The following is a 26,236-nucleotide window of genomic DNA, read 5'->3' as shown; positions in this document are numbered from 1 at the left end:
ACGTCGCCAACGTCGCCATTCTGGCAACCGTTTGGCGCATGCGCACTGGTAACCCACTAACTGCGTCAAAAACTTTAACGAAAACAAAATTTATTTTTGTGCACACCGTTAGCTAGGAGATCAAAAGTAGATTTCAAAACTGTCCGTAGATTTAAATTTTGAGTCAGATTTCGCCTGCCGGGATGACGTCGCGGACTGAAGACACGCCTCCTAGGCTTTGTTCTGCAGCCGCGGCGAGCGACGATGGGAGGGGGGATTGGGAAGAGGGAGTGGCCTGGTATAAATAGTGCCGCGCGCGCCCACATCGGCCATTCTGGGGTCTGTTTAAAGGTGAGTACGGTGTGCTTGTGAACGTTATTGTGGGGAATGGTTGGGGAGGGGGACCAAAAAGGATTACGTTATGATTATTTCGCCCCCTTTCCCCAGAAAGCGTCATAATGGCCATTTTGAAGTAGTAATCGTTTTCCTAAATTTATCTCTTCGGAGGCTGTTTATCAGTTGAGATTTTATTTTTAACTTCTATAATCCAGGGTGACCTGAACCATTTTTATATACATTTTTTTTAAAAAATCCCCTGTAAAAGTGTAGTTTTTCTTCTTAAATGAATGTTTTGGTTTCGGGCAACCTTAGCGTGACTATTGTACTTATCGCTTACATAATGTGTTAAGATTTAATTTTTGGAAGAAATTTAACCTTGTCCTCCTTTTTTCCTCCATCCGTAGGTTTGCTTGGGTCTTGAGAAACCGTTGAACTTGCATCGAGAAACAAAGAACAGTTCCCCCACAGTTGAGCCTCTGAGACGACACACAAAAAAGCCAGCTATATTTCTGATCGTCTGTACTGGGAAGCTGTTAAATTCTTTGTGATCCGAAGAAGAACAACTGCCACTAAAAACATAAAAAACCAAAATTAATATTTAGCAACAACTTAACCCTGATTTTTTTGTCAAGTAACTTTTTGTTACTTACAACCAAAAAGTTGCTATTTTTTTTCAGAAAATGAGCAAAACCAAATTCATTTTTTTCTTTAAAAACACAGCTTAATCCAAAAGTAAACGAGGCGCTGTCGACGAGAAAATTAATTGGATAGTAAGTGTCGCATTTTCAACCAACTGACAAAAAAAAATTCAGCTGTGTCGAAGTGAGCTAATGGCACGAAGAAAAGACCAAAAAAAGGAGGGGAAGGGTTTTATTTTTGGTGTTAACCCTTAAGACGCAGGCATTTTGCCACCAAAAATTCATATTTATAAGGAGTTTGATGGTCTCTAGAAAATCCATCAACTCCAGGACTGTCAAGGGTTAATGAGCTCCCACATAACAGATGGTGGTGACTGAGCTATAAAGTGCTGCTTCTTTGTGTGGGAGACGTGGAAGTTGAGCTAAATAAGCAATCTGTACATAAAGATTGCAGGGTAAGATTTAAACGGACCAAAAAAAAGCGATGACTGGATACTAGCCAGCAATGAGTCAGTTTAAAATAAGGAATGAACTGTCATTATCGTCTAAATTGTCAATGTTAAAAGGTTTTTTTAAAGTAAGGTTTTATAATATGTATCTAGATGTGTAATTTTTTTAAAATGGCAATCTAGAAATAAAGATTGCAAAACAACTTGGGAAAATCGATTGAACCAGTCCAATATCTTTAAAAAACCCTTTTTAATAGAGGAGAGATCTGTTGGACTCAAAAAGAAATCTAGTGTGTTTTTTAAAATGTGCCGTACTTATATTTCTCACCCACTACAATATGGCGGTGTTATTTTATCTGCTGTCCCTGAAAAGTGACATTGTATCATTCCTTTGTAGAATGTTTCCATTTTTTTTTTCTCCTGCCTCCCCCATGTGTGGAGGGGGGAAGGGGGGTATTAGTCCAACAATGATAAATAATGAAAAGTGGTGTGAGTCTGGCACTCCCCAACAAGTACTCCCCCTCTATGTTAAATAGGTTGTAGTTTATAGAACTGACATAAAATGGTACAAATTGTGTATATGATGAGGTTGTATTGCTGTAGTTTTCTTTTAATAGAGTCTGAAGTGTCTTTGGTTTTTTCCTCCTCTAACCGTCTGTATTTCTAAAATGGCGTCAGTGCTTCTTTCTTCCTTCTGCACAAGAACCCACAAGGCTTTCTGGGCAGGGAGCTGATGTAAGCAGCTTGTAGAAAACTCCTCCCCTTGAATAGCTTGTGCTTGGTGCCCAGAGTAAGCAGTCATGGAATAGAGGGAAGGAGAGCGGATGGGGGAGGGGACAACTGGCTTCTCCCGTCACCTTCTCCAAAACAATTAACAAAATTCCACTTCCATTTCATCTATAGGAAATATCTACAGCTTGAGAAGTGCAAAATGTGATCATAAACTATAAAGTTTGTTTTTTAGGTTGCAACATCACCAAGAACTTTGGATTTCATTGACTTCTCAAATGTTCTATATTTGTAGACAAATTTGTTCAGTGCCTTTGATAGTATCAGGCAAGCAGATGGCTTTATGTCCTCTCCTTTTCTTTTCCCTTCTCTTTTTTAAAATCTAGGTCTCTGGAGGTGGGATGAGTTGGGGGGGGAAGTGTGTTGCCTAGTTGAATTAAACCTAACTGTTAATAGATGAAATGCTACCACTGGACCCATGTTATTTAAGCAGGTGTCGGTAACACTTGCTGAAATTAACAAGATGAGGTCCAGGATGAGGAAATCTGAATTTTCTCTAGCCACATGTACACAAAATGGGCTGAAGGGGAGGGCTTAAGATTTGTATTAATTTGCCACATTCCACAGTTCCTGTACAATGTACTAGGAAAGAAGTGATCATTAGGAAAAAAGGGAGTCCAGCACTTGTATTACTTCATCAAAGGGAGGGGAACAGCCACAATTCCACCTGGTAAGCAAAATCTTTCTGGTATTAATTACATTTCACAACCTTCATTTTTGTTCCAAATCACTTTGTTTAGTTTTTAAAACTTTTATTTATTTATTTTTTGCTGTTTTTCTCTGCCATTGTCAAAGCCATGAAGTGACACCTATTGATGCATGCAGGCTTTTTAGGGTGTTCAGTGTTTGCCAATCTGCTGAGGACACTAGTTACATGTTTTTCAACTCTGTTAATTCCTTAAAATGAGGAATTTGATTTCTTCAGTGCGTCTGCATGAACATCAGATACAATTTAAGTGATACTGCCCTTGAGACTTCATTGAGTGCTGGTTCTTGTACGGGGGTGGAGCAGAACTTAATAGCTTTATCTACATATCCAGTGGTAGCATTTCATATTGTAGTTCTTCTTTCCCCCTATGAATTAGCAATGCTGTGCTTGCTATAAAACTTGGCAGCACTAATTGGCACATCTCATTTCACACAAGAACATCTCAAGGTGCTGTTTTCAGGGCAGTGTCCCTGTCAGTTTAGTTTCTCCGAAGTTTGAAAATAAAACGGAGATCTGAAGTTGGCAAAAGATCCATTAAAACTCATATGTGGTATCTGGTTGCACAAATACTGATACCTGTTGTGGTCAAGTTTGCTTTTAGATTTTGAAAGGCAAAATTTATTATAACATTGAGCTACACCAGACTGTTGCAACAAATTATGTGATACAGTACTTGGCAACACTAATTCAGCAAGACTGCACAGCTTAAAATGCATTTTAAATTGAAGGAAGAAGGGGTAAAGTTCACTTAGCTTAATCAAATACCCATTGGACAAATCAGTGAAGACAAAGATTAAAAGAAAGGGTAGTAATCAGTGGATCTAAACTGTTAAATAATTTGCTGTTTTTGTAATGATTTTTTTAAACAAGTATTGTGAGTTGAAATGCAGTGGCCTAGTCCCCACTTACAGCTATTAAATGTAAGACTTGATAGGCCCATGTAAAGGGTCCCTTTAAAGCTGAACAATTCCTTCCTTTTAAGGAAAAACAATACCTTTAGAATTTTGGTTTGCTTAGACTTCTAATTATTTTTGGAAACATAAAAGTACTGCTCTACTGTTAAAACAGTTTTAATAAGCTTATGCAACTACTTCCCCATCCATCTCTCCAAATGGTTTGGTTCCTATGTCAGATATAGCGGTTACATTATTATCTCAGCCAGTAATTTGGCAAGGTGATGAAATATCACAAGATTTGGGATGGTTTGTTGAGGTCTCTTATGTAAAAACGTGGTTGGAAAGCCAGGCCTGCTCCGTTGGCAGAATGCCTTTCTCACAGTCTGTCACTGGTTGTTCTTTGTCCAGTAGCTACAGAAGGAAATGAGGATTGAGCTAGACCATTGTGCTAAATAGGATGGATAATATCTGATTCCCTGTTTTACAACACACTGCAAGGGGGTTGGGAATAGTCCTCCAACAATATAATCAGCCCTTAGTCTTTACTGACAAAAGAGTAGATCCTGCATTCCTGAACATACTTAGGAAAAAATTTTATTTGGCTGAAATTACATGTAAGTGTGACTAACGTCTGACAGAAACAGGAAACCTGAGCTGGACACCATTTTAAGAATCGAATCCTCGGCTGAGCAGTAACTTACTATGGACTGGCCAAGGTAGCAGACATGATATAGAAACACTTTCTCTCGGCCCAGACTGATTATGCTAGTTTTTCCCCCTTAACTATAGCCACAAAAGAACCTCTGGTAATTTACCTAGTTTAGTTCAGGAAGTGGGGTTTGAGACAGCATACTGGCATAAATCCGTCTGGATTCCAGGATGCAGTTTCTACAGCCAGTCACAGCTTTGCTTCTGACAAGATCAGCTTTGAAAACAAATGTTTTTTTATTTAAGTGGTGTTTATTTCCAGGTTTATAGCTTAGTATCTGCTCTTGAACTTTGGTACTGTGATGAAAAAAATTGTATTTAAAGAAAGATTTTTAAAAAACTTTAAAAAGACATGTAAATTGAAATTAGCATAAGAGATGTGAATTTGTTTTTTTTGTGATCTCCAGTACTTAAAAACACTAACTAGAGAGTCCAGGGGAAAAGTTTGTTAGTAAATCTTTGCATTATGGTTTAAAAGATCTGAAAATCGCCAGACTTGTTCCTGAAATGCTGATCTCAGTCTAAATTGTTACCTGCTACAATTCAGTTTTCCATGCTTGCCAGAATGGAACAACTACCTGAAGGCCTCCAGCAGATCACAAGAATGAATGGGATGAAATGTATTGCTGGGGGGTAACACATTCCCTAGTAATTTCCTTGGAGGCACATTTTAAAGATTGCTAATGTATATTAATAGAATCGTAGGACGTGAAGATGTCTGACTTAATTGGATTAAAAATCTGATTCCATTCTCTGAACTGTAAGTACCAAATGACTCTCTCCATGGAGCCCAATTCTGGAGAATTCACTTTCAGATGAATTGGAGCACTTGAGGGAGATATTAATAATAGTTCAATAGATGTGCTTAGCTTGTGGTTTCAGTATCATTGTGTATCTTCTTTCTGTTTGTCTCAGTTCCTCAGCCATCCCTGAGACTGATAAAGCCTGTATGTTACTTCTGACCTAGCAAGTCCAAATGATGTAAACAGATCTAAAGTACTCATTGCATAGTAAGGAAAGCATTGTAATGAGATCAAGCAGGTACAGTTGACCAACTTGTATCTAAAACAGTCCAGGCTGCAATTTGATAACATACAAGTGTTCTGATGGGAGTGTCCGTTGGAAGTTCCTTGCATCACAAGCCTCCCGACCCAAACTTCTGCTTTAAAACAGGATCAAAGTTTAATTATTTTTAGCATTTTATGGTGTACATTACCTACCTTACAGCGTTAACTCACAAGTGCCCAATTAAAAGTTGCTGTTCTTGCCATCAGCGGTATATAATAATGATTGCAGGTTGGAATTCATTGAACTTCCAGTTTCCAAAGAAGTAGCTGCCTTAGTGTGTCTCCAGCATGTTGGCAAAAGGGAAAAGTCAAAATATTGTAGCACTTTAAAGAATTTGTTTCAGTGTGTGCTTTCAAGAATCAACGATGAAAGAGTGCAAACATATTTTTATCCCCCGTAACCAAGAGAGAATACACTTCATTTTATTGTCTGTATCCTCATCTGGTCATGGAGATAATGAAAATACAGAGGGCATAGTGTACACAGTTTTTCTGTTTTTTGATTCACGGAAGCTCGCACTGGAATAAAATTTAATTTTCAGAGAGCTACAATATTTTGCTTCTTCCCCCCCCTTTTTTTTCTCTTGAACTTCTGTGTTTCTGTACAGTTGGCTGGCACTTCTGTGGAGTTAGCAGTCCTTGTGAAGTTGCCCTTGTCCTGTTTAGAGACTTAAATGAAAATGGCTTGTATGTTTAATTATGTAAATGAATTTCTTGCAGCTCTAAATCTGTTCCAGCAGCATGCATTTGTTAATTCTGCATTTCTGAACACCAGAAAATTACTGATTTTGATTAACGCTAAGGCTTAATGATTGCCATATAGCTGCTTCTATCTTAAATAGTCATGGAACAGAGGTAAAAAAAGAAAATAGTTTTAAGAGCACAGAAGTATTTAGAATTTGGTGTGAACATACTCTGTTCTAAGACAAGACTACAGAGTTAGAAGTAGTATGGCTTAAATTGCGGTTCTGCTTTTTAAAAATTGATCTATAGGAGACATTGAAAAGAAGATAAATCAGAATGTATTGGCAGACCTCTGAAAGATTTGCTGTAGATCAAGGCTTTGTAACTCCCAGTTGTTCCCACAGTAATATTTGAAAAACGGATTTCGTGAAAGAACAGTTGAGATAGAAGTCAGTAGTGCTGTTTATTTGTGCGAGGGTGTGTGTGATTTAGGGTTAATTCTGATAACAGTTAAACATTCTAGGACTTGGTGTTTGCTCTGTGGTACTGTACCTTATTATTCATGTATGCTTGATCCTCAAGTTTTCCATGGGATTCCAACTGGTGAATCTCAGGGACTTAATAAGTAGATTGAATGTTAAGTTTTTTGTTGACTGACTGGAAAATAATCTATTTGGAATAGAGTGTTCTTTATGAACAAGTATATTTTATGCTAGATTCCTTGCATGTAGTAGTTGTGTCAGTTAAAATAGGAAAAGTAGGTTTCTATACAAGACATAGATTTATATCTGTAGTTAGCTATGGCAATGCCAGTCTTGCCTTGTATTTTTCTGGCAAGTTCTCATTTTTATAAATTTCTTGAATGACTGTGTTTACAGTGGCATTGTGGAGCCAGGAGGGCTCATAGAACCAAGCAGGAAGACCCCCAAAATTTTTGTTAGGGGTGTACCACATTCTCTGGTCATAAGATATGTATTATATAGCCTATTCTGTACATACTGTCATAAACTAAGGTATAACAAGTATACTTACCATATGAGATGTAGCCGTACTGGAAGGGTGTACAGTATTTGAAGTTCATCTTGACATTGTTGGTAGAGAAAGGAATCTGAGGCAGCTAAAATGAGTCAGGAACTGTTGTTTCAAGTTGAATTTAGTCAGAATTGGTACTTTTGAGCAAAGAGAATTATAGTATTATGGAAATACAGAGAAGGTATAGGATTTGAGTTTGTGAAGAAAAACAGTTACAGTTTTAGATTGAACAGTATGAGCTTGACTGTGTGTGATGGAAATTGTAGTGTAACACTACAGTATGGTTGAGGGGGACTGAGATAATATAGTTAAAAATTATGCATACAATGCCATTTTCATAGCTTTATTTTTACAGCATGACTCATTTCTGGGCACATTTAATAGATTGAACTTTAAGAAATCGAAAATGTTAGAAATCTAAAATGTTGCCAAGTAGCCTATTAACCTTTTTTGTGTTTAAAATTCTTAGTCTCCATCTGGGATCAGTAATTGTTTTGTTTTGTTTTTAACTAAAAACTTAAATCCTGAATACTCATAGTAGGAAATCTGTAAATGGCAGGAATTAACATAGATTGAAAAAGATGGTAAGAAAGTCTCTTCATAGTTGTAGGTTTTTCGGGCTGTTTGGCCATGTTCTGGAGGTTTTTCTTCGCCAGTCTCTGTGGCCGGCATATAGGACAGGAATTAGTGTTTCTGTCCTCTGAAGATGCCGGCCACAGAGACAGGTGAAACTTTAGGAAGAAAAACCTCCAGAACATGGCCAAACTGCCCAAAAAACGTACAACAACCATCAGATCCCAGCCATGAAAGTCTTTGAGAATACACTTTATCTTAGCTTCATTGTATCTGTTTTATCTGGTTGCTCATCTTTTTATTTGCTACACTGGAAAAATGCTAGAACTGTGTATGTAGAAGTTGTTCTTGACTGTAAGTTAAAACTGAATTTGAAATCTTTAAGATTTCACCTGTTCCTTGTGGTGAAACTAAATTCTTGCCACAGTCTTTTCTCATAAAAAGAGCCTTGAATTTAGCAAGTTAGATGTACAATAATTCCTCCAAGACACTATTGGGATGGAGGTGAGAGTGATTTTTAAAAGCCTTATTAAAAACCTTCCAATCTGCCTAAATTTCTTTTTTCAGAGACTTGGCTATCAGTAGTGTTTTGAGGGTAAAACCTTTATGACAACTAATTGTGCAGTATTTGCAAGCCAGATATGGCAGCTTTATGCAAATGTAAGAAAGTGAAGATCATAACCAAATATTTTGGGATTGATTAGAGCCAAAAACTGCATCAAAATATTTATAAAAAATAAGTTGATGTTACCTCATAGGCCCTTAAATTAAAATCTTTATGGGGGCCCTAAATTCTTATTAATATTCTTTGTAAACTGGTAAAAAGCCAAGTGTGGAATACTGTGAATTTTCAAAGCCTATAGATACATGATAAATTTAGAGATTCTACTTTGGCAGGTGTAACTAGTGGCTTGAGGAAACTTGTTACAATATGTGATTTAGCTTATACAAGTTCTATAGAACTTGATCATCTTAAAAACAGTTATATTCAGAATCCTATTAGCCTTATCCAAACTTACATTGATTGCCATATTATATCAGACTTAAGGCTGTTTATGTTGCTTTTTAAAGACTTTGATCCTAATGTGCAGTTTTGCCAAAGTGTAATGCAGGTATCTTACTAATATGTTTAATTTCATGCAAATCAAGAACTCTTACATGTGTTCCATATATTAAAATTGTAGTCTGAAAGCTAGCCATAGAGGATGAAAGCAGATAATTTATGTAAACAATTCTAGGGTCACAAGATACCGGATGCATTAAAAGTGACCTGGTTTTACTCTGCGTTATTTTGGAGTTGCAATTTTATATCTAGTTGCTATGTCAGTAAATGGAAGTAGAGAGTATGGATCTGAAAACTGCCTTGATAATTATTTCAGAATCTAAACTTCTAGATACAGAATATGTGAATAGATCAGGTTAAATCTCTCTGAGACTGGTCTGAACATTATTTTACTTAGAAATGAAGCTGATTTCCACAGATCAACCTTTTTTGAGGGCTGTATAAATTAAATACACTATATTTTCTTGGATAGAGGGAGGGTCCTCTGAGTGGAACAAACACAATGTATTGAGAAGGAGGGGTGCTGAGATAAACAGATTGCACAAAAGTTAATACTTGTATTTTTTTTTTAACTCTCTCTTGGGAATATAGTGCTGGAAAATGCCAGATTGACAGCTCTGGAGACTGAAGTCCTCTCTTCACCACCAAAACAGGCTAAGCCAAAGCATCATCAAGTCTTCCTCACCAGTGTAATACTGCATTGAAAGTGGAAAAGGCCATATTGTGGGGTGAAAGGGGAGTTTCAGTCTCCAAAGCCCACTTGGTCATTTGGCCTTTCCACCACAGGGTGAATTCATTAACATGGATCTCCAGCACAAATGCTTCACAACTGGACAGAAGCCATGCACAGATCTCTTCAAGCAACTGCAAGCTGGTAATACCATTCCCAATTCCCATGTGGCTCCCAATTGTTCCTGGATATTAATTAGTTCCATGCATCTGAATGCATAATACTACGTTGATTTCTCCCAGCAATGGACTCGTTTGCTTTCTAAAATAACGAGCTCAAGAATTTATAAAAGATGCAGTTGTGCACCTGGATTCAGCCCTTGCTGTTTCAAAGGAAATGGTTGCTATAACAGAAGAATGAGTTCCCATTCAGGAGTCCCAATTTACTATAGCAAAAGAACTGAAAACATGATTGGTGTGAGGTAATTGCTGCCATAGACAGCAACCAAGTGGTTGAATTCTACACCACTGATAACATGTGTACCTAGAATCCCTGGTGTTCAAAGTCACGCAGCACATGGGATTGACAGGTGGGGCAAGAGGTGTGTTAGTGTTTCCAGCTCAGTATCGCTCCTTGCAAGGCAACACAAATACCGCTCTTCCATGTAGCCACATCTGCAATATCCACTTACTTGAATCCAAAACCATAACCACAAGGGGATGTTCCAAAATCGGTGCATATTTAACTTCAATGGGTAGTTCTTGTTGCATCAGGGTTCCAAGACAGTTACCTTAAGGAAATGGGCACTTGGGAAGTACATACAGAGGTAATGGTGGTCCTTTACATGAGTGAAAACCTAGCAATGAATGGTGTCATCTTAATCCAGTAGCACCAGGGAGATCATTTTAAAAGTGATTCCAGACTAAAGAATAACAAAGTACAATTCCCACACTGAGACTGGGTGTGTTTCTGAGAAGAGAACACAAGAAGGACAACCAATACTGTATCATCAAGCCTACAGACAGCTGTTGGAAACAAGAATAATGCAGGTCAAAGATACATAGGCATTCATTTGCAACCTAACAAAGGGTGTGATGGAGCTGTAGCAAGCTGCATAAGGGCATGTGTATGCTGTTCAAGCAGTTAATTGTGAGGAGGAGAAAGACTGTTGCCCTTGTTTTAATTACAGGGGCCACAGGTGCTGCCTGACACTGAACCAGCTGCTGGGTAATGTATATAGTATGTGGCAAGCTTGCAGTGGAGCAGGTGGATAGTGTTAATTGCAGTGGAATATATATGTATCTCATCAAATGATACATTCCTATTCCTTCAAAGACAGCAGTGATTAAGCTGCAACAACTGTACAGTAAACCTTGTGAAATTGTAGAAGCAGAATAAATAAATGGTGAAAGGATCAGTGCTGAAATTAGCAAATAGGGTCTGTGAATATGGGGTTGTCTACAAATAGTTGAAACTAGCATGCCCAGCCACAGTCAAGTGGCAAATCAAAGCTAGATAATCTACAACTGGATATTTGTCCTATGAAACAGTGCATATAGAGGTTGTGGATAATTAGTTGGTCTGTTTATAACTAACCCAAATATTGTGAGTCATTTAAAGAAAAAGCATGATAGCAACCACTGTCCAGCAGACCTCTGGAAGTTGGGAGTCCAGTGGGTTTTGTACCATGGTGTTTCAGCCATGGACGTACATGCTTGAGGCATCCATCTGATGAAAGTGGGTCCTGGAAGATTAAGCAAGGTGCTTTCAATTGAAAATTATAATCAAGGGAAGGATAGCAGCAGCAGCAGAACAGGTGGCTGTACCTTTGTTGATTTTGCATCATTTATAGGCCACTTCCAATTAAGAGAACTCACAGTGGCGCTCAATGTTAAAATAAGTTCTTGGCAGCAATACCTCCTACATGGCAACAGGAGGTGAGCTGGCAGGGCCACAATGCCTTGTTTGATAATCTGATGAGACGATTGCATCAGAGAATTAAGTTGTCAAATTTTAGTGCCTGTGTGAAACATATGTTCACATATGCGGTTTTTCTATGCTGCATTTCTGTAAAACTGCCTTGAGTTCTTCAGTGTTGTTGAAGTATTGCCCCCAGGAAAAACTGGATTTGACTTTAATACAGTATTGTAGTGTGGTCTGCTGCACTCTGCCAGCTTAGTAGGTATGCTGCAGAATTTGGCACTCTTCAGTACTTGTAACTGAACCTTGATGGGAAAGGGTTTTAAAGACTGATGTTCAAACCTGACTAGGAATCACCTCCACTGTGCTCAGCGGAGCTGACATCTTGAGTAAACTTGCATGGGGTAGTGTTGTAAAGAGTACAAGCTGAACAGATACTTGAAAAGCAACAGGGCTGGAAAAACACCAGTATGAGTCCATCCGATTCAAAATGCTAGAATTGTATTCATCTCTGCTCTTCTGTTCAATTTTTTGACAGTTTCGCACTCCCCCCCCCTTAACAATTCTGTCTTCCAATGTGTACGATTACAGCACTCGTCTGTGTCTGAAGTTAATGCTTTTGCAGAAGTAACAAACTAATAAAAGTTGTGATCTTGTTTTTTAAGTATATTAACAATTGTAGAGTTTCTGATTCTGAAGGGTGTATGATCACATTTTGCACTTGTAAAGGACTGTATTCTCAAACAAGTACTCACCACATCTAGAACAGGAGATCTTTGATAATTTTGGAGAGTTTGTAATTTAGTGACCACCACCTTCCCCTGCTTTTTAACAGGCTTTTCCACCATGGGCTCCAGGCCAATAGATCCAAAAGAGCTTCTGAAAGGACTGGACTGTTTCCTTGGCAAAGATGGAGAAGTCAAAAGCCATGAAGGCATCACTAAAATTTTCAAGTATGTGTTTCATGCAAGAACACAGCAGAAATGCTTGTGGCTGAAAAGCATTGGAATAGTAAAAATTTGGTTCTTTGTGGCCTTTGTAAATGCACACTAATGGGTTAAGTCTGCACATGCGCAGAGGCCTCGGAATATTCTGGAGTTAAAGGTCACTAGGACCTGTGTTACTGGTTCTTTCAAGGCACTTTACCCTTTGGGGAAACGGCCCTTAAGGGAACCATTACTAGTTTCTGAATTTAAGACCTCAGATGTATAACAACTCCCAGATTCCCTGACTCGGTTTGCTGTGGCACCTGGGTGTTGGGAGAATGGGGAACCAACATGGATTTACTGCAAGACCGGATTGCGTAAAATATTTTCTTATTTTACATCTAATATTTAATCAATGTAAACAGTGCATCATATAGAGACTTCCCTGTACAGTGGTGACTCGCTTAATGAGCACACCGTTTAACAACGAATCCGCATAGCAATGCGTTTTTTGCAGTGATTCCAATGGGCGAAAATCGCATCGCGATGATCGGTAAGCGTTTCGCTTACTCATCTTCGCATTGCGATGTTTTAAAAACAGCTGATCGGTGGTTCCAGAATGGCCACCGGAAGAATAAAATGGCCGCCCGCAGTGTTTTCGCGCCCAGCCCTCGCTTACCGATATGGCGAAAATGGCGGCCGGATGGGGAATCTGCTTACCGGTGAGTTTTCACCCCATAGGAACGCATTAAACGGAGTTTAATGCATTCCTACGGGGTTTTACATTCTGTATAGTGATGTTTCCGGATAGTGACGTTAATCCTGGAATGGATTAACGTCGCTATGCGGGGCACCACTGTATTACTTTTACCTAGCAAACAAACACCTAAAAGTTCAGTCAAAATATTGTTCTGAATCGACTCCCAACTGCACACTGGCTGTTATTTTGTAAGTTGAATTTTAGAAGCCAGATCACCTTAGTGGGTCAGCTGAAGCCTAACAGAAGTTGAACTGCTGGTTCTCAACAGCAGTTTGAGACAGAAGCTTGTTCATTTTGCGTGTTCCATGCTTCACCCCCATCTCTCATGCATGTGTTAATTGGCAGCTACCTGTGTTCTCTTGGGAGCCCTTTGCTATGAAATAATAGTTTTAAAAATATTCTTGTCTTTTCCCTTCCCCCTCCCCATTAGCTTAATGAAAGAGGCACAGAAGATGGTTAGTCGCTGCGTATATCTGAACATATTGCTGCAGACCCGAGCACAAGACATACTCTCAAAGTAAGAACTGTTTATTGTGTTTTTAGGGAATGAAATTGAGCATTTTAAAGACTGAAGAAATTCCATAAGAAACAGGAGGTGGGGAAGTCTAGCCCTTTTGTGCTGTCCAACTTGCTCTGTTTCTAGTCATATTACTGAGATTATTGGGAACTTGTTAATGTCTCAGGAGAGTTATGGGACTCTGAGATGCCAGTATAGGTTAGGGATGGAGTAGGGACCAGATGTGAAAGCTAAGGAATGGGACCTGACACTGAAGATGGCCTGATCACTGGAAATGTCCTAGATATATGTAGCATAATCTAATTTGGGATCTTCCAATTTATGTTCTGTTTTTCTGTACCAACATGGGTGCAAGATACTTTAAATTGGACATATTCCAGATCAAGAAGAAGAAGAAGAAACCCACAGCTGACTTGATTTCAGTAATTGTATGTATCTGCTTCTTTTACAGATTCATCAAGGTTGGTGGCTACAAGCTTCTTAACACATGGTTAACCAGCTCAAAAGCATCCAATAATGTGCCGCTTCTCCAGCAGATTTTGCTCACGCTACAACACCTGCCTCTTACAGTAGATCATCTCAAACAAGTTAGTCCATTGGGTAGCCCTGGATGCTGTCCTTTCTACTTGCCAGTTGCGAAAGTGGGTGGGAGAGCTGGTTTGCTGCAAGGCCGGTGGGTCAGTAAAATGGGAATTCTTTTCGGGACCACTTATTTTGCCCAAATCCCTGGGTGCAGCATTACTGCTGTTGTTCAGGCGTCTGTTCTCCATTTCACAGTCGACAATGTCTTTCTTTCAGAACAACACGGCCAAGTTGGTGAAACAGCTCAGCAAGTCAAGCGAAGATGAAGGTAATAACTTGATCTTTTGACATTAGTAGAATTTTTATAGGCAAAGCAACAGGGATACATGTACGTAGTGTTTTGGAAATGAGAATATTCCAAATCAGTTGTATATATTTTCTTCCTTTCTAGAGCTTCGCAGATTGGCGTCTGTACTGGTCAGCGATTGGATGGGTGTCATCCGCTCCCAGAGTAGCTCCCAACCGGCAGGTAATTGGCTTCATGTTTTGTCAAAGACACTTTCGTCGCATAAGAGTTGTAGCCAAATCTAGCTAATACTGGTCTCATAGGGGAATGTATAGGTGTATCACGTGCTTGGTGTTTGTCATTTTTGCCATGCTGGCTGCCAAATTACAGCAAATGTCATTTTAAAAAAAACTCTAGTCATTCCAGTCCATCAGACTGAAGTATCATATGTTTCAGTAATGTTTTTTTTTTAAAAAAATAAACACACTGGTTATAGCCATCTTGTATAGCAAGTGACTATCTCCTTTTCAGTGTATTGTTTATGTTCTTTGAAGGATTTCAAGTTTGATAGGATCATTTGGTTTTGTTAGGCTGAATTGTGGCTGGATATTTATATGTAGAAGTAATTTCACTTTCTTCTCTGTCCTGGAAATAGATCTTAAACCCTCTGAGCTTCTCTCATCTTCGTCTTTTTTTTTCCTAGAGCGAGATAAGAAAAAACGCAAAGAGGAAAATAAAAGTAAGACGCCTGCTCAAGAGAAGCCTCAGGAAGCCAAATCAGAAGTGAAACCAGAGGAGACACCAGAGAAGAAAAAAGAAAAGCCAAAATCTCTCCGTACTACAGCACCTAGCCATGCCAAGTTCCGTTCTACTGGTAAGCAACTGTGCATGTAAGCGTTGTTGCCGGGCACAGCAATGGCTGTGATTGTCTATAACGGTTAGGCAGGATTTGGACCTATCTTGGCCTTTCCAGAATGAGTTATATGCAGATGTGTCGAGTCCATGTAGAAACACTTTGCTTAGCATTGTTTTTGAATGTGAATTATGGTTTGTTGTCCTCAAAGTAGTCAGAAGCTGGCTCTGTAATAATTACAAGTGAAAGTATGTAGCGGCAGAAGTGAAGAAGATTAAAAGGCCATTCTGTGCAAAGTAGCTGAAACTACTTCAACTAAAGATAGCCAAGCAACAGAATTGCCTTCTTTCTTCGTTGTCTTGTTGTTGTGCTGTATGATTTCCCTTCCCCCCTCCCCGCCAAGCTGGGAAAGACTTGTCTGGAATGTAAGGCAGGAGAGAGACACACTGATAATTGACCAGTCTTACAATGCAAAGTGAAGCTTTGTTCTTCACATATTAAGTGAGAAATCCTGGCTTATCATTAGGGGTAAATGCAGATACAGTAACATTCATTGAATTTGGAGCAAAGTCACGGCCCTTGTTTTCAGTGTTTCTGCCGTGGAAGCAGCTGTGCTGTGCAGGTCTTGGATTCTGAGATTCTCGACAATACAAAACATTCTGACTGTTAACCGTTGATGCTAATTTGCAGGTTTGGAAATGGAGACTCCATCGCTTCTCCCAGTAAAGAAGAACAGCAATGCTGCAACCAACTCTGACAAATACAACCTGAAGCCAATACCACTGAAGCGACAGAAGTAAGTTTTTGTGTTTTAAAGATGGTCTGAGCAGCTTTCATCCTTTGTTAATTTATCCTCGGATGCAGGAAGTAAAGTGTTATCTGGGAAGAGAACTGGGATGGTCTTGAGCCTCTTATTGGTTGGCACCTCATTTTATTTTATGGGGGAGCGGTTTCCAAGAGGCCTCCTTCTTTACTTCCCATCCCCCATTTTGCCAGAAGTGTGAAGCTAGAACTTTGGCGAGTGCTAATTTGCAAGGGAGAGATTACTACACTTACATATTCATATTTTGGACTACGGACGTTAGGAGTGCTGAGATAAAGCCATACAAAAATGGCTTGCTTTGCATGGATGGTTTTTCTTCAGTGTTTATGTTTGTGTTATAAAAAGGGCTTCGCATTCTGAAAGGGAGATCAGTCTCTCCTGGGAGGGATGGGCATTCCTGTGGCTTCCCTGGCGCCCCTTCCCATTTTCACCAAGTGTCTGTTCCTTTGTTCCAGTTCGTCAGCCCCAGTTGGGGAGAACCCGCCAGCCGAGAAGAAATACAAGCCTCTTAACACCACCCCCAATGCTACCAAAGAAATTAAAGTGAAGATAATTCCTGCACAGCGTAAGTTTCGTTCAGTGTATTTTCACATGGCTTGATACCTGATCTTCTTGGGGGGTCTTGCAGAGCTGAAAAATGGGGTATAGAGTAACATGGAATGGCGGGAGCAATGGCAACTAGAACTCCAGTGTTCATGCCCATGTCTGACTTGCAATTCATTTTGCCAATCTTCCCTGCGCAGCTATGGAAGGCTTGGGCTTCTTGGATGCCCTAAATTCAGCTCCTGTCCCAGGAATTAAGATCAAAAAGAAAAAGAAAGTGCTCTCTCCAACTGCAGCAAAGGTGAGAGAACTGGATATTTATTGAGCCACAAATTGGGTATTTTCACTGGGGAAGTAGTTCATAACAGTAGGGATCTTGTATTAAAGAATGACCTGGATAATGATCTGGTGTGTATTTTGTGATCTCAGCCAAGCCCGTTTGAAGGAAAGCCAGCCCCAGAAACCAGCGCTGCCAAGCCGTCTTCCCCAGAGCTTACCACAACCTCAGAACCAATGGATGTGGATAGACCTGGGACCCCTGTCCCAGCGGTGGAGGTGCCTGAGCCGATGGAGACAAGTAAGTGACAAGGGAACAATAACAACCCTGTATGCTGCAACAGGAGGTTTGGGTGGAGTTAGTTGCCCGTCACATCTCTTCTGCTGCCTCCCCTTGCAGCAAACCGTCTGATGTTTCAGGCTACCTTACCCACATTTTCTATTCTTGACATGAGGAATGACAGGGCAGCTTGACATGCTCTGAAATGGAGAAGTGTCTCCTTGTGGGATTCATCGGGGTCAGAAAAGCAGGTCATTCCTCTAAGGCATTTTACTAAGCGTGGTTCCCTTTGCTTGTGCAGGCTCTTCCGAACAGGGTGGGCTGCTGGAACCCAAGCCGGCTGAGAGCCCAGTGGATTCCACACAGTTGACCAAGAAGGGCAAGAAGAAGAAGTCTGTCCGCTGGCCGGAGGACAGCAAACTGCGAGAGTATTTCTACTTTGAACTGGACGAGACTGAGCGAGGTAGTCTTATTTTCTAAGGAGAATACATACAGTAGGAAGGAATACACTAGAAGATATTCACTAGCCCATAAATAGAATCTGTTATGTTCTTAGGATAATTGTTCCAAGAAATGGGTAAAGCTGGCAGGAAGAATCCTTGTGCACTAATACTTGGTATATCTACTGCTGTGGTAACATGTAGCTACGTTTAAATGTGATATTTTGCAGTAAGAAATACTACAAGACAACATAAATCTGTTTTATTTTGTAAGCCACTTTTCGTCTAGGAAGACTCAATATAATTCAAATGAAATGATAGCATAATGGCTGATGTCCTGTTACTTGGCATGGTAAGTGGCAACCAGAGTAGGCCTACTGAATCAGTGCGGATTTGGTGACTGAACTCTACAAATTTCATTGATATAGTGGGCCTATTCTGGTTGCCACTTGCTACATTAAGCAACAGGATTTGTTGCCGGTTAGTATGAGGAAGGATTCCTGAGAGAGTAAGCCATTTTGAAAGAGAATATTCTTTTTTTTCTTTTTAATTTGCAGTAATAGTCAAGAGTTAACAATAATCAAAGTATAACAAATTGTTTCAGAGAGATTTCAGACCCTTTCCGCTGCCGTCTTCCAGAAAGGCAGGAAGGCTGGGCTTGGCCAAAGGAAAGGAGAACAGAACTGATTTTTCTTTAAATCAGTCATAATAGGACAGCTGTTGGGGAGGAGAATGGAAGGGAGGCCTGTGAGGAGGCTGAGCCCCGTGTTGTGAAAGGAGTTAACTGCCAGCTCCTATGTTTGGTTCATCGGTCATCCTTTTATTTCATTTCCACAGTGAACGTAAACAAAATCAAGGACTTTGGTGAGGCTGCAAAGCGAGAAATGCTGAAGGATCGCAAAGCTTTTGAGACAGCCCGCCGGCTCAGTCATGATGCCATGGAAGAGATGATCCCTTGGATCTATCCGAAACCCATTGACTTACCTGCTCCGCTGGTGCAGCCAGGAAGTGGCAGCCAGGAGAAATTTACCCAGGCCGAACGCGAGAAGGGCATTTTACAGGAAATCTTTCTCTCGAAAGAGAGGTAAGTGAATTGTCTTCTATACATGGAAGTGAGTGTTTTGCCCATGGTCTTGCACCATTCTTTTTTTCAAAAAATCGTTTAATTTCTTGTGCCATTTTTAAGGGTCCATATAGTTCCAACCATGCCTATTCTCTATGGAGGAGAAGGGCAAGACCTTTTTATTTCCCAACCAGCCAGTGTTCTCTTGGCTTTTTGAAGTCCAGGCTTAATAATTTTTAGCTTAAACTAATCACTAGATTTTTCTTTTCTTATATTACATCCAGACCAATATCCCCCCCAAACCCCTTTTTCTTTCTCTCTCTCCCTCTCCCAGTGTGCCTGACAGCCCTCATGAGCCTGACCCAGAATCCTACGAGCCAGTTCCACCCAAGCTCATTCCTCTGGATGAGGTAAGTGGATCATAACCCTCTTATAGTCTGTACTTTATGCCGAAAGAAATAACTTAAGTGGGTTGTAATAAGAACAGGGATGAGAATCAGGGCTCACTTTTCAAACTGGGGAATGGAGAAGGCCTTGTTTTGAGCAGGCTGTTCCTGATAAGACTAGGCTGCTAGGTTTTCCTTCTCTAGGTAGGCCTTGTTTAGTGAAGGCTACTAGAAATCCTGCACTGGGTGTCGTTTTCCCCTGCATCTTGGTTCTCCTTGAGTATCAGGGAGAAGCAAGCTGGAGATGGGGAACACCTTGGATCAAAAGCCGTAGCTGGTGTGTCCCCCCCCCACCCGGGGGGTAGAGCGGCCAGCCCTTCCCAGTCCACCCCAGCTCCTTGTTGCTAGTCCCCCTCCCTGCTGGGTTTGAGCAGCCGGCTCCCCAGCAGCCAGCCCCTCCTGACTACTTGTGTCTCCTCTGTCACCTCTCTCAGGAATGCTCCATGGATGAGGCCACCTACGAGGAAAGACTCCACCCGGCCACCGCCTCGCAGTCTCCGGACGGAGCTGGGGGCTCCAAGCTGCCCCCGGTCCTGGCCAACCTCATGGGCAGCATGGGGGCAGGGAAGACCCCGCAGGGCCCCAACCCCAACTCCTCTCTCAACGTGCAAGAGATCCTCACCTCCATCATGGTAACTAGAGCCGCCACAGTCTAGACCTTTAAATAGCGGGTGAATTAGAAAGAGAGAGAACATGGGCTCTCTTAGTATCGTCTTGTCACCTGCCTTGAATGCAGTTCAGAACCCTGAGTCTCCTCCTGTTCAGCTTAAGCTAGCCAGTTGATCCCGCTTTACTTAAAACACCTTCAGATAGGTGGATGAGCCAGAATTTTCTTCTGCTCTGCATGAAGAATGGGAGCATTTTCTGTAGAGCACCCAGTAGTGCTGCAAATGCACAAGAGACTTTCTTAGAAATCTGCGTTCTGACCCAGAACAAAGCCTGGTGCCTTGATGGGTCACCAAGCTTGAACTGTCCTTCTCTCCAAGCTAGCCATTCTAAGCAGGGTTGCCCTACAGGACGAGCATAGCAAAGTGGGGGAGGGGAGGGGGCAGCACAAGACAACAAGCCTTGTTTTTAACTCTCTGTGTGGTGGTTGTTATTTCCTGTTCTGTGCAGGGTGGCTCTAACAATCATAAAGCAGAAGAGCTGATGAAGCAGCCAGATTATTCAGACAAGATCAAGCATTTGCTGGGCAACTTGCAGGGCCAGCCTGGACCAAGTCCTTCTGGAGGTAAGAGAGACCTGGGTGGCATCAGGGCCTTCACCCCGCTCCGCTTGCCCTGTTTCTAGACCCTGTTCTCCTTCTCCAATGTACAGAACAGTGCCTCCTATGTGAATAGGTAGGATTGTTGCCTCTGAAGGACAGGTGTGGAAACGGGGGCTTGCATGGATACCAGACTTGTCCAAGAACATCAAATGGCCAGCGTTCCACAGCTGAGTCTTTGGATTATAAGCTACCAGAAACGGGTGTTAGCTTGATGAGTTTCTGCCAGTTACAGTTAGCAATGCTTGAAACCTAGTTGTGTTCTCTTAGGGTGGGCTTTAACCATGTCCTTGCTTTCATTTCAGTTCCACATGGACTTCTTGGGCCAGGACCTGGGCCAGTCCCTAATGGATTTCCACCCGGTCCCAAAAATATGCAGCATTTCCCTCCCGGAGGGCCAGGACCCATGCCTGGTAAGTAGGAACAACAGCAGCTCTGCCCATGGGTAGATGCGCTCACCTAGGATCTAGGGTGGCTTTTCTGGTGGCGACTAAAATCAGATTGCTTACATTTCTCCTTGGTCTTCCCCAGGACCCCATGGAGGCCCAGGTGGCCCCAATATGCTCCCAGGCCCTGGTGGGCCCGGTGGACCTCGGATGATGGGCCCACCTCCACCTCAGTGTAATGATGGCTACTGGGACCCTCCTGATGGTGGCATGCGCGGCGGCCCCCACGGAGGCATGAGAGGCGGCAGTCCTGGCCCGGGCCCGGGCCCTTTCCACCGTGGACGTGGCGGCCGAGGCGGAGAGCCCCCTTTCCGTGGACGAGGCAGCAGCGGACGGAGTGGTGGCCCCCCCAATGGTAGGGGTGGCCCTCCCAACAACAGCATGGGCGGTGGCCACGGTGGGGGACATGGCGGCGGCCACGGAGGTCATGGAGGAGGAGGAGGTCACCCGGGGGATCACAGCAGGGGACATCCAGGCGGTCATCCAGGGGACCACGGCCGGGGACATCCAGGCGGTCATCCAGGGGACCACGGCCGGGGATATCCAGGGGACCACGGCAGGGGACATCCTGGCGACCATGGCAGAGGTCACCCAGGGGACCACGGCAGAGGTCACCCAGGGGACCACGGCTGGGGGCATGGAGGCGGCCATGGCGGAGGTAAATATTGGAATTACTCATGACTGTGTCCCTCATGTGTGGGGGGGGTAGGGTTTATAACAGGGGAGAGGCTGGCTGAGCATTTGGAGTTTCATGAGGAAGCAAATATCTGTAGAAGCAAAGGGGGAGTGGGCTTTTCAAATAGCAGCTCTTGCCAGATGCTTATCTGGCATCAAAAAGCATGTTCAGGTAGGGCTGGTCTGGAGGAAAGTAGACAAAAAGCTAGTCTGCCTAGAGTTTTGCAGCCCCTTTACTATGGGCTTTGCCATCTGAAGGCTGGATGTGGTCTTCACGGTGCTTGAAGGTTCTCGGGTGCATCTGTTACAGCCGGGGTTTATTTTGCGTACTAAGGCAAAGTTGTGTATGTGTGGAGTCTTAAGACCTTTCTGCTGGGGTGGCTCACTGCCCTCTCTCTCTCTCTCTCTCTCTCTCTTCCCCCCCCCCCCAGATCGGTCAAAACGCCCCGTATGTCGGCACTTCACGATGAAAGGCAGCTGCAGGTACGAGAACAACTGTGCCTTCTACCACCCTGGCGTGAATGGGCCGCCCTTGCCCTAGTACTAGGGTGTCAGCCCCCTCTCCCCATCTTCTGTGGTATTGACGCACATTCCTCTCGCGTGGACTCTGGGGCTTCAGACTCCGGGCTGCATCCACCTTTTTATGGCTTCTGTGAGGCTCTTGAAATGCTTGGGGGCGGGGAGAGGATTCCTGAGGCGTTGTCTGCTGCTACTGATGAATTGCCACATCCCGCCCCCCCCGAAAGGAACCACTTCTCCCTTCTCTCGGTTGGGGCAGCGAGGACACCATGGACTTGAAGCACAAGAACTTGTTTGTACATACACTTGTGAAGCCAGCCAAGGCACCAGGGGCAGAGGCTCTGGCTCCTTACCCTGCCTGGACTCTCCCGTTGGAGATTTTGAGGAACCAGGCCTGCACTGGAGATTTTGTTTTGTTTTACTTTGCCCTGGATGAACAGATGGCACGGGCCGGTCTGTCCTTTTTAGAAACATGGGTGTGAGGTGGGGTGAAGCAGCTGCCTGCGGCTCATTCTGTGGCACCTGAGATCAAGGAACTGCTCTTGTCTGAAAGCAGACGCCCCTGCCTCAAAGCTGCCCGAAGGGAGACTTCTACTTGCACAGTCTTGATCCACAGTGTCCCATTTTCCCCTCTGTAAAATGCCCCCTGCAGTGTCCCCACTGACTGCAGAGATATGATACCTCTCGGTGCTAAGCCCGTCATTGGGGGAAAACCTCCAAACTGTTTTCTATGAAAACTCAAGCTTGACTCTAATGACTTAGGGGGTAATTTTTTTTTTCCTGAGTACACTGTCGGTCGTGGGTTTTTAAAACTGTCTCGCATGATGGAGACTATTCACTACATCTCCTGTCTCCCTCTCTCCTTGAAGTAGGTGCAGCTATCCCTTCTCCTGAGAGAGAGAAAAAACCTGTCTCCTATGTTTTGTATATTTTGTACATTAGTAATAAACATGGTGGAAAACAATGAAATATCTAATTTAACACTCACTGTTGGGGCTCTTTGTTCATGCTGAAAAGAAATGGGTATTTGTAAATGAGGGTTAGCAAAAGGGTGTTGGGTTTTGTAGGCTTTCTTGTATGCGAAGAAGTGACACAGCACTGAATGTTCCAAGATTCTAGTTCTCTGGCAGATCAAAAGGAACTGCAGAGTCGACCTGGGAGTGCTAGTTCAGCGCAGTAAATGGGGCTCCCACCAAGAGAGAAGCGGAGAGAGTTCAGCTCTGGAGTATTCTGAGAAGTGGCTTTCAGGCCAGTGCAGACCCAGTTGTGTTGACCCACAAAGACCCCAATGAAGAATAAAACCATCTATATTGGCCTCTATCTATGGCCCAATATTTTGTAATTCATTAAAGTACAGTGAATATACATAATGCTCTCAAATTCAGGAGTTTTGGGGTCTGTCTGTAAAATGTTGCAACTGCCAGCTTTTCTCTGTGGGCAGTTGCACATCAAGGGCAGCTCAATAGGGAGAGAAGGAAAAAAAGGATAAATGCTTTAATTGAATCATTAAAAAGCATAAGCAGTCAAGCTTTTGAGTTGTAGAACTTCAAATCAGAGCATGGAAGAGCTTAGGTTAAGTGGAACAGGAGCCAGAAGAAAAAAAAAAAGGAAAAGAAACTTAAGCACTCAGTCCTTGAACAGTGTTGACAACTTCTTGCTCTGGGTAGCTGTTCAAGATACAGTGGTGCCTCGCTTAACGATTTTAATTGGTTCCAAAAAACCCATCGCTATGGGAAAACATCGTTAAGCGAAACACCATTTCCCATAGGAATGCATTGAAAGCTGGTTAATCCGTTCCAATGGGAACGGATTGCCGTCCTTAAGTGAAAATCACCATAGGAAACATTGCTAAGTGAAACAATGTTTCCCCCAAGGGAAAGCCATTCAAAAGCACTGAAGCCGGCTTCAGTGCTTTTGAATGGCTTTCCGATGTCCGTTTTCGCTCATTTTTAAGTGTCTTAAAATGTTTGAAACCTGTTTTAAATGCTTGGATTCGGTAGTGCACCTTGTGAAACATGTGCAAACTTAATTTGGTTTTGTTCTGAGTCTTCGTTAATTTTTGGTGATTTTTTTGTTTTCCCCATTTAAATCCATGGACTGAGCTTTCAGGATAAAAGAGAGATTTGAAGAGTGGCTTTCCCAGTGTGGCCCTGTCCCTTGTGAGTTTCCATGGCCAAACAGGGATTGAAACCCAAGTCTCCTCAGTCCTAGTCCATCACACTATCCTCTGTACCACCCCGGCAGCAACAAAACTGCTGGATAACTCCGGGGGTTTTGGTCTCTGGCTGTGGAGCCAGAGCCTGGGAGTTTGATTCCCTACTGGGCCTCCTTGACACGAGCCGAATGTTATGATACATAGGAGTCACTTCCAGCTCTGCAGTTCTAGGATGATGATGAAAGCAGGAGCAGCAGGCCCAGGGTTACACTGGAATGCGGCCCCTGAGGAGATCCGGCTGGTCTCCTTTTTATGCTTCCTCAGATAGCTGAAGACCAATCTCTTTAGAAAGGCTTTTAAGAGTTGAGATAATTTTTTAAATGTTCACTTGCTTTTAATTATTCAGTTGTATTTTAAATAGCATGCAGACTTTTTTTAAATGCTACTCCTTTTAATATGAGTCCACTTTATTGGAAAAAAGTGATTGATGAATAAATAATTGGAGGCCTTGGCAAGTGCTTTGTCATGCATGGCCAAAAACCCCTTTTAAAGACACCAGCCATGAAAGGATTATTCAAAGTAATCAACGGGATATTTTGCAGCCAGGTGCTGACTAGCAAGCTTGTAGCACAAGGCAAGTTTTCCCATTCCTTAAGCAAAGAATAGTGGTCATAAAATCCTATTGGGTCTTGGGATGTTACGTGAAGTCCTGTAAGTCATGGTGACAAGGGGCAGCTAATCAAAAAGGTTGCATGCCTGATCACGTAGCCACTATGCTGTTTGCTATTGTGAGTTGTGTGCAGCTTTGCTTACTTCAATGGAACAATAGAATTATTGGCTCAAAATGAGAATACAGCTGGCCACTGCCTCTTTACTCCTTGTCCGCTCAGCAGTTTTCTTGAGGGAGCAAATCAAACTGAAGAGTGGAGGACCAGTTTGACATGTTCTTCCATGGTCCCTAAGCATCATACACATGGGTGTGTGACAACAGTGAGGCCGACATTCCTGTCTCACGAGTGAGCCATGGCGCCTCTTGGCATCCCAGAAATTTCCCATGGCTAGCTCTACAGATGCAGGAGGAGCAACTTCAGAGACGAAAGAGGAGGAGAGAGAAGGAAGCAAGGAAGGACAAAATATGGACCACTCCACAACCCGCTGTGAGGAATTTGTACAACACTTTGCAGATAAAAGTTGCTCGGATCCGCTCTGACTTGGATGCTGTAATCGATACAGACCCAGGGGATGTAACTTTGGCCCCAGCTTGTCCTGTTTTGATTGATAATTTTCAGTTGGTGCAGCCATATGATGTGGACAGGCTTCTTGGAGAGGTGAATGCTGCCCCATGTGTGCTGGACTCTTGCCCTTCCTGGCTCATAAAAGCAGTCAGAGGAAGAATGGCCAATTGGGTACAGGGTGGTGGTAAATGCCTCCCTGCAGCAGGGTAGGATCCCTGCTTACTTAAAAGAGGCAGTAATAAGACCGCTACTGAAGAAGCCCTCCCTGGATAACTACTGGCCAGTCTCAAACATCCCATTCCTGGGCAAGGTACTGGAGCGTGTGGTGGTTTCTCAGCTCCAGGAGTTCCTGGAGGAAATTGATTATCTAGACTCATTTCAATCTAGTTTCAGACCTAGTTATGGGACAGAGACAGCTTTGGTTGCCTTGGTGGATGACCTACACCGGGAACTGGAGAGGGGGAGTGTGTCCCTGTTGGTTCTGCAGGATCTCTCAGCGGCTTTTGATACCATTGACCATGGTAGCCTTCGGGGCTGTCTCTCTGGGATGGGACTCGGAGGCACTCTTTTACGGTGGCTCCAGTCCTTCCTGGAGGGGAGAACTCAGAAGGTGGTGCTGGGTGACTCCTGCTCAACGCCCTGGTCATTGGCTTGTGGCGTTCCTCAGGGTTCTCCTTTGTCACCCATGCTT

General features: G+C 42.7%; 1 protein-coding gene across 4 annotated transcripts; it reads left to right on the top strand.

Moving 5' to 3' along the window:
- The first annotated feature begins 238 nt into the window (after window positions 1-238).
- On the top strand, window positions 239-23,136 carry PPP1R10 (protein phosphatase 1 regulatory subunit 10). 4 transcript variants are annotated; one of them, XM_078388737.1, is made up of 21 exons: window positions 239-330; window positions 723-1,088; window positions 9,518-9,800; window positions 12,352-12,469; window positions 13,633-13,719; window positions 14,171-14,306; window positions 14,518-14,569; window positions 14,693-14,770; window positions 15,231-15,401; window positions 16,071-16,176; window positions 16,659-16,768; window positions 16,947-17,047; window positions 17,176-17,323; window positions 17,604-17,765; window positions 18,580-18,826; window positions 19,140-19,215; window positions 19,686-19,883; window positions 20,368-20,482; window positions 20,821-20,928; window positions 21,047-21,619; window positions 22,068-23,136. In XM_078388737.1, the coding sequence occupies exons 3-21, from the start codon at window positions 9,728-9,730 to the stop codon at window positions 22,175-22,177; spliced, it is 2,769 nt and encodes a 922-aa protein (XP_078244863.1). In that variant the 5' UTR covers window positions 239-330; window positions 723-1,088; window positions 9,518-9,727; the 3' UTR covers window positions 22,178-23,136. The 4 variants fall into 4 exon arrangements, with proteins under 4 accessions (XP_078244863.1, XP_020667956.3, XP_078244864.1 ...); XM_020812297.3 differs by lacking the exon at window positions 9,518-9,800; XM_078388738.1 differs by lacking the exon at window positions 19,686-19,883.
- Window positions 23,137-26,236: the final 3,100 nt, after the last annotated feature.

Source organism: Pogona vitticeps, chromosome 2 (assembly GCF_051106095.1).
Source record: "Pogona vitticeps strain Pit_001003342236 chromosome 2, PviZW2.1, whole genome shotgun sequence".
NCBI lineage: Eukaryota > Metazoa > Chordata > Lepidosauria > Squamata > Agamidae > Pogona > Pogona vitticeps.
The sequence above is the reverse complement of the archived record's forward strand: the minus strand, read 5'-3'. Positions and strand labels throughout refer to the sequence as shown.

Excerpts from the sequence above, each read along its gene's own strand:
- PPP1R10 (XM_078388737.1), top strand. The coding sequence starts at position 9,728 with ATGGATCTCCAGCACAAATGCTTCACAACTGGACAGAAGCCATGCACA. Across the intron at positions 9,801-12,351 it reads CTTCAAGCAACTGCAAGCTG|GCTTTTCCACCATGGGCTCC; the intron begins GTAATACCATTC and ends GCTTTTTAACAG. Across the intron at positions 15,402-16,070 it reads TGCCAAGTTCCGTTCTACTG|GTTTGGAAATGGAGACTCCA; the intron begins GTAAGCAACTGT and ends GCTAATTTGCAG.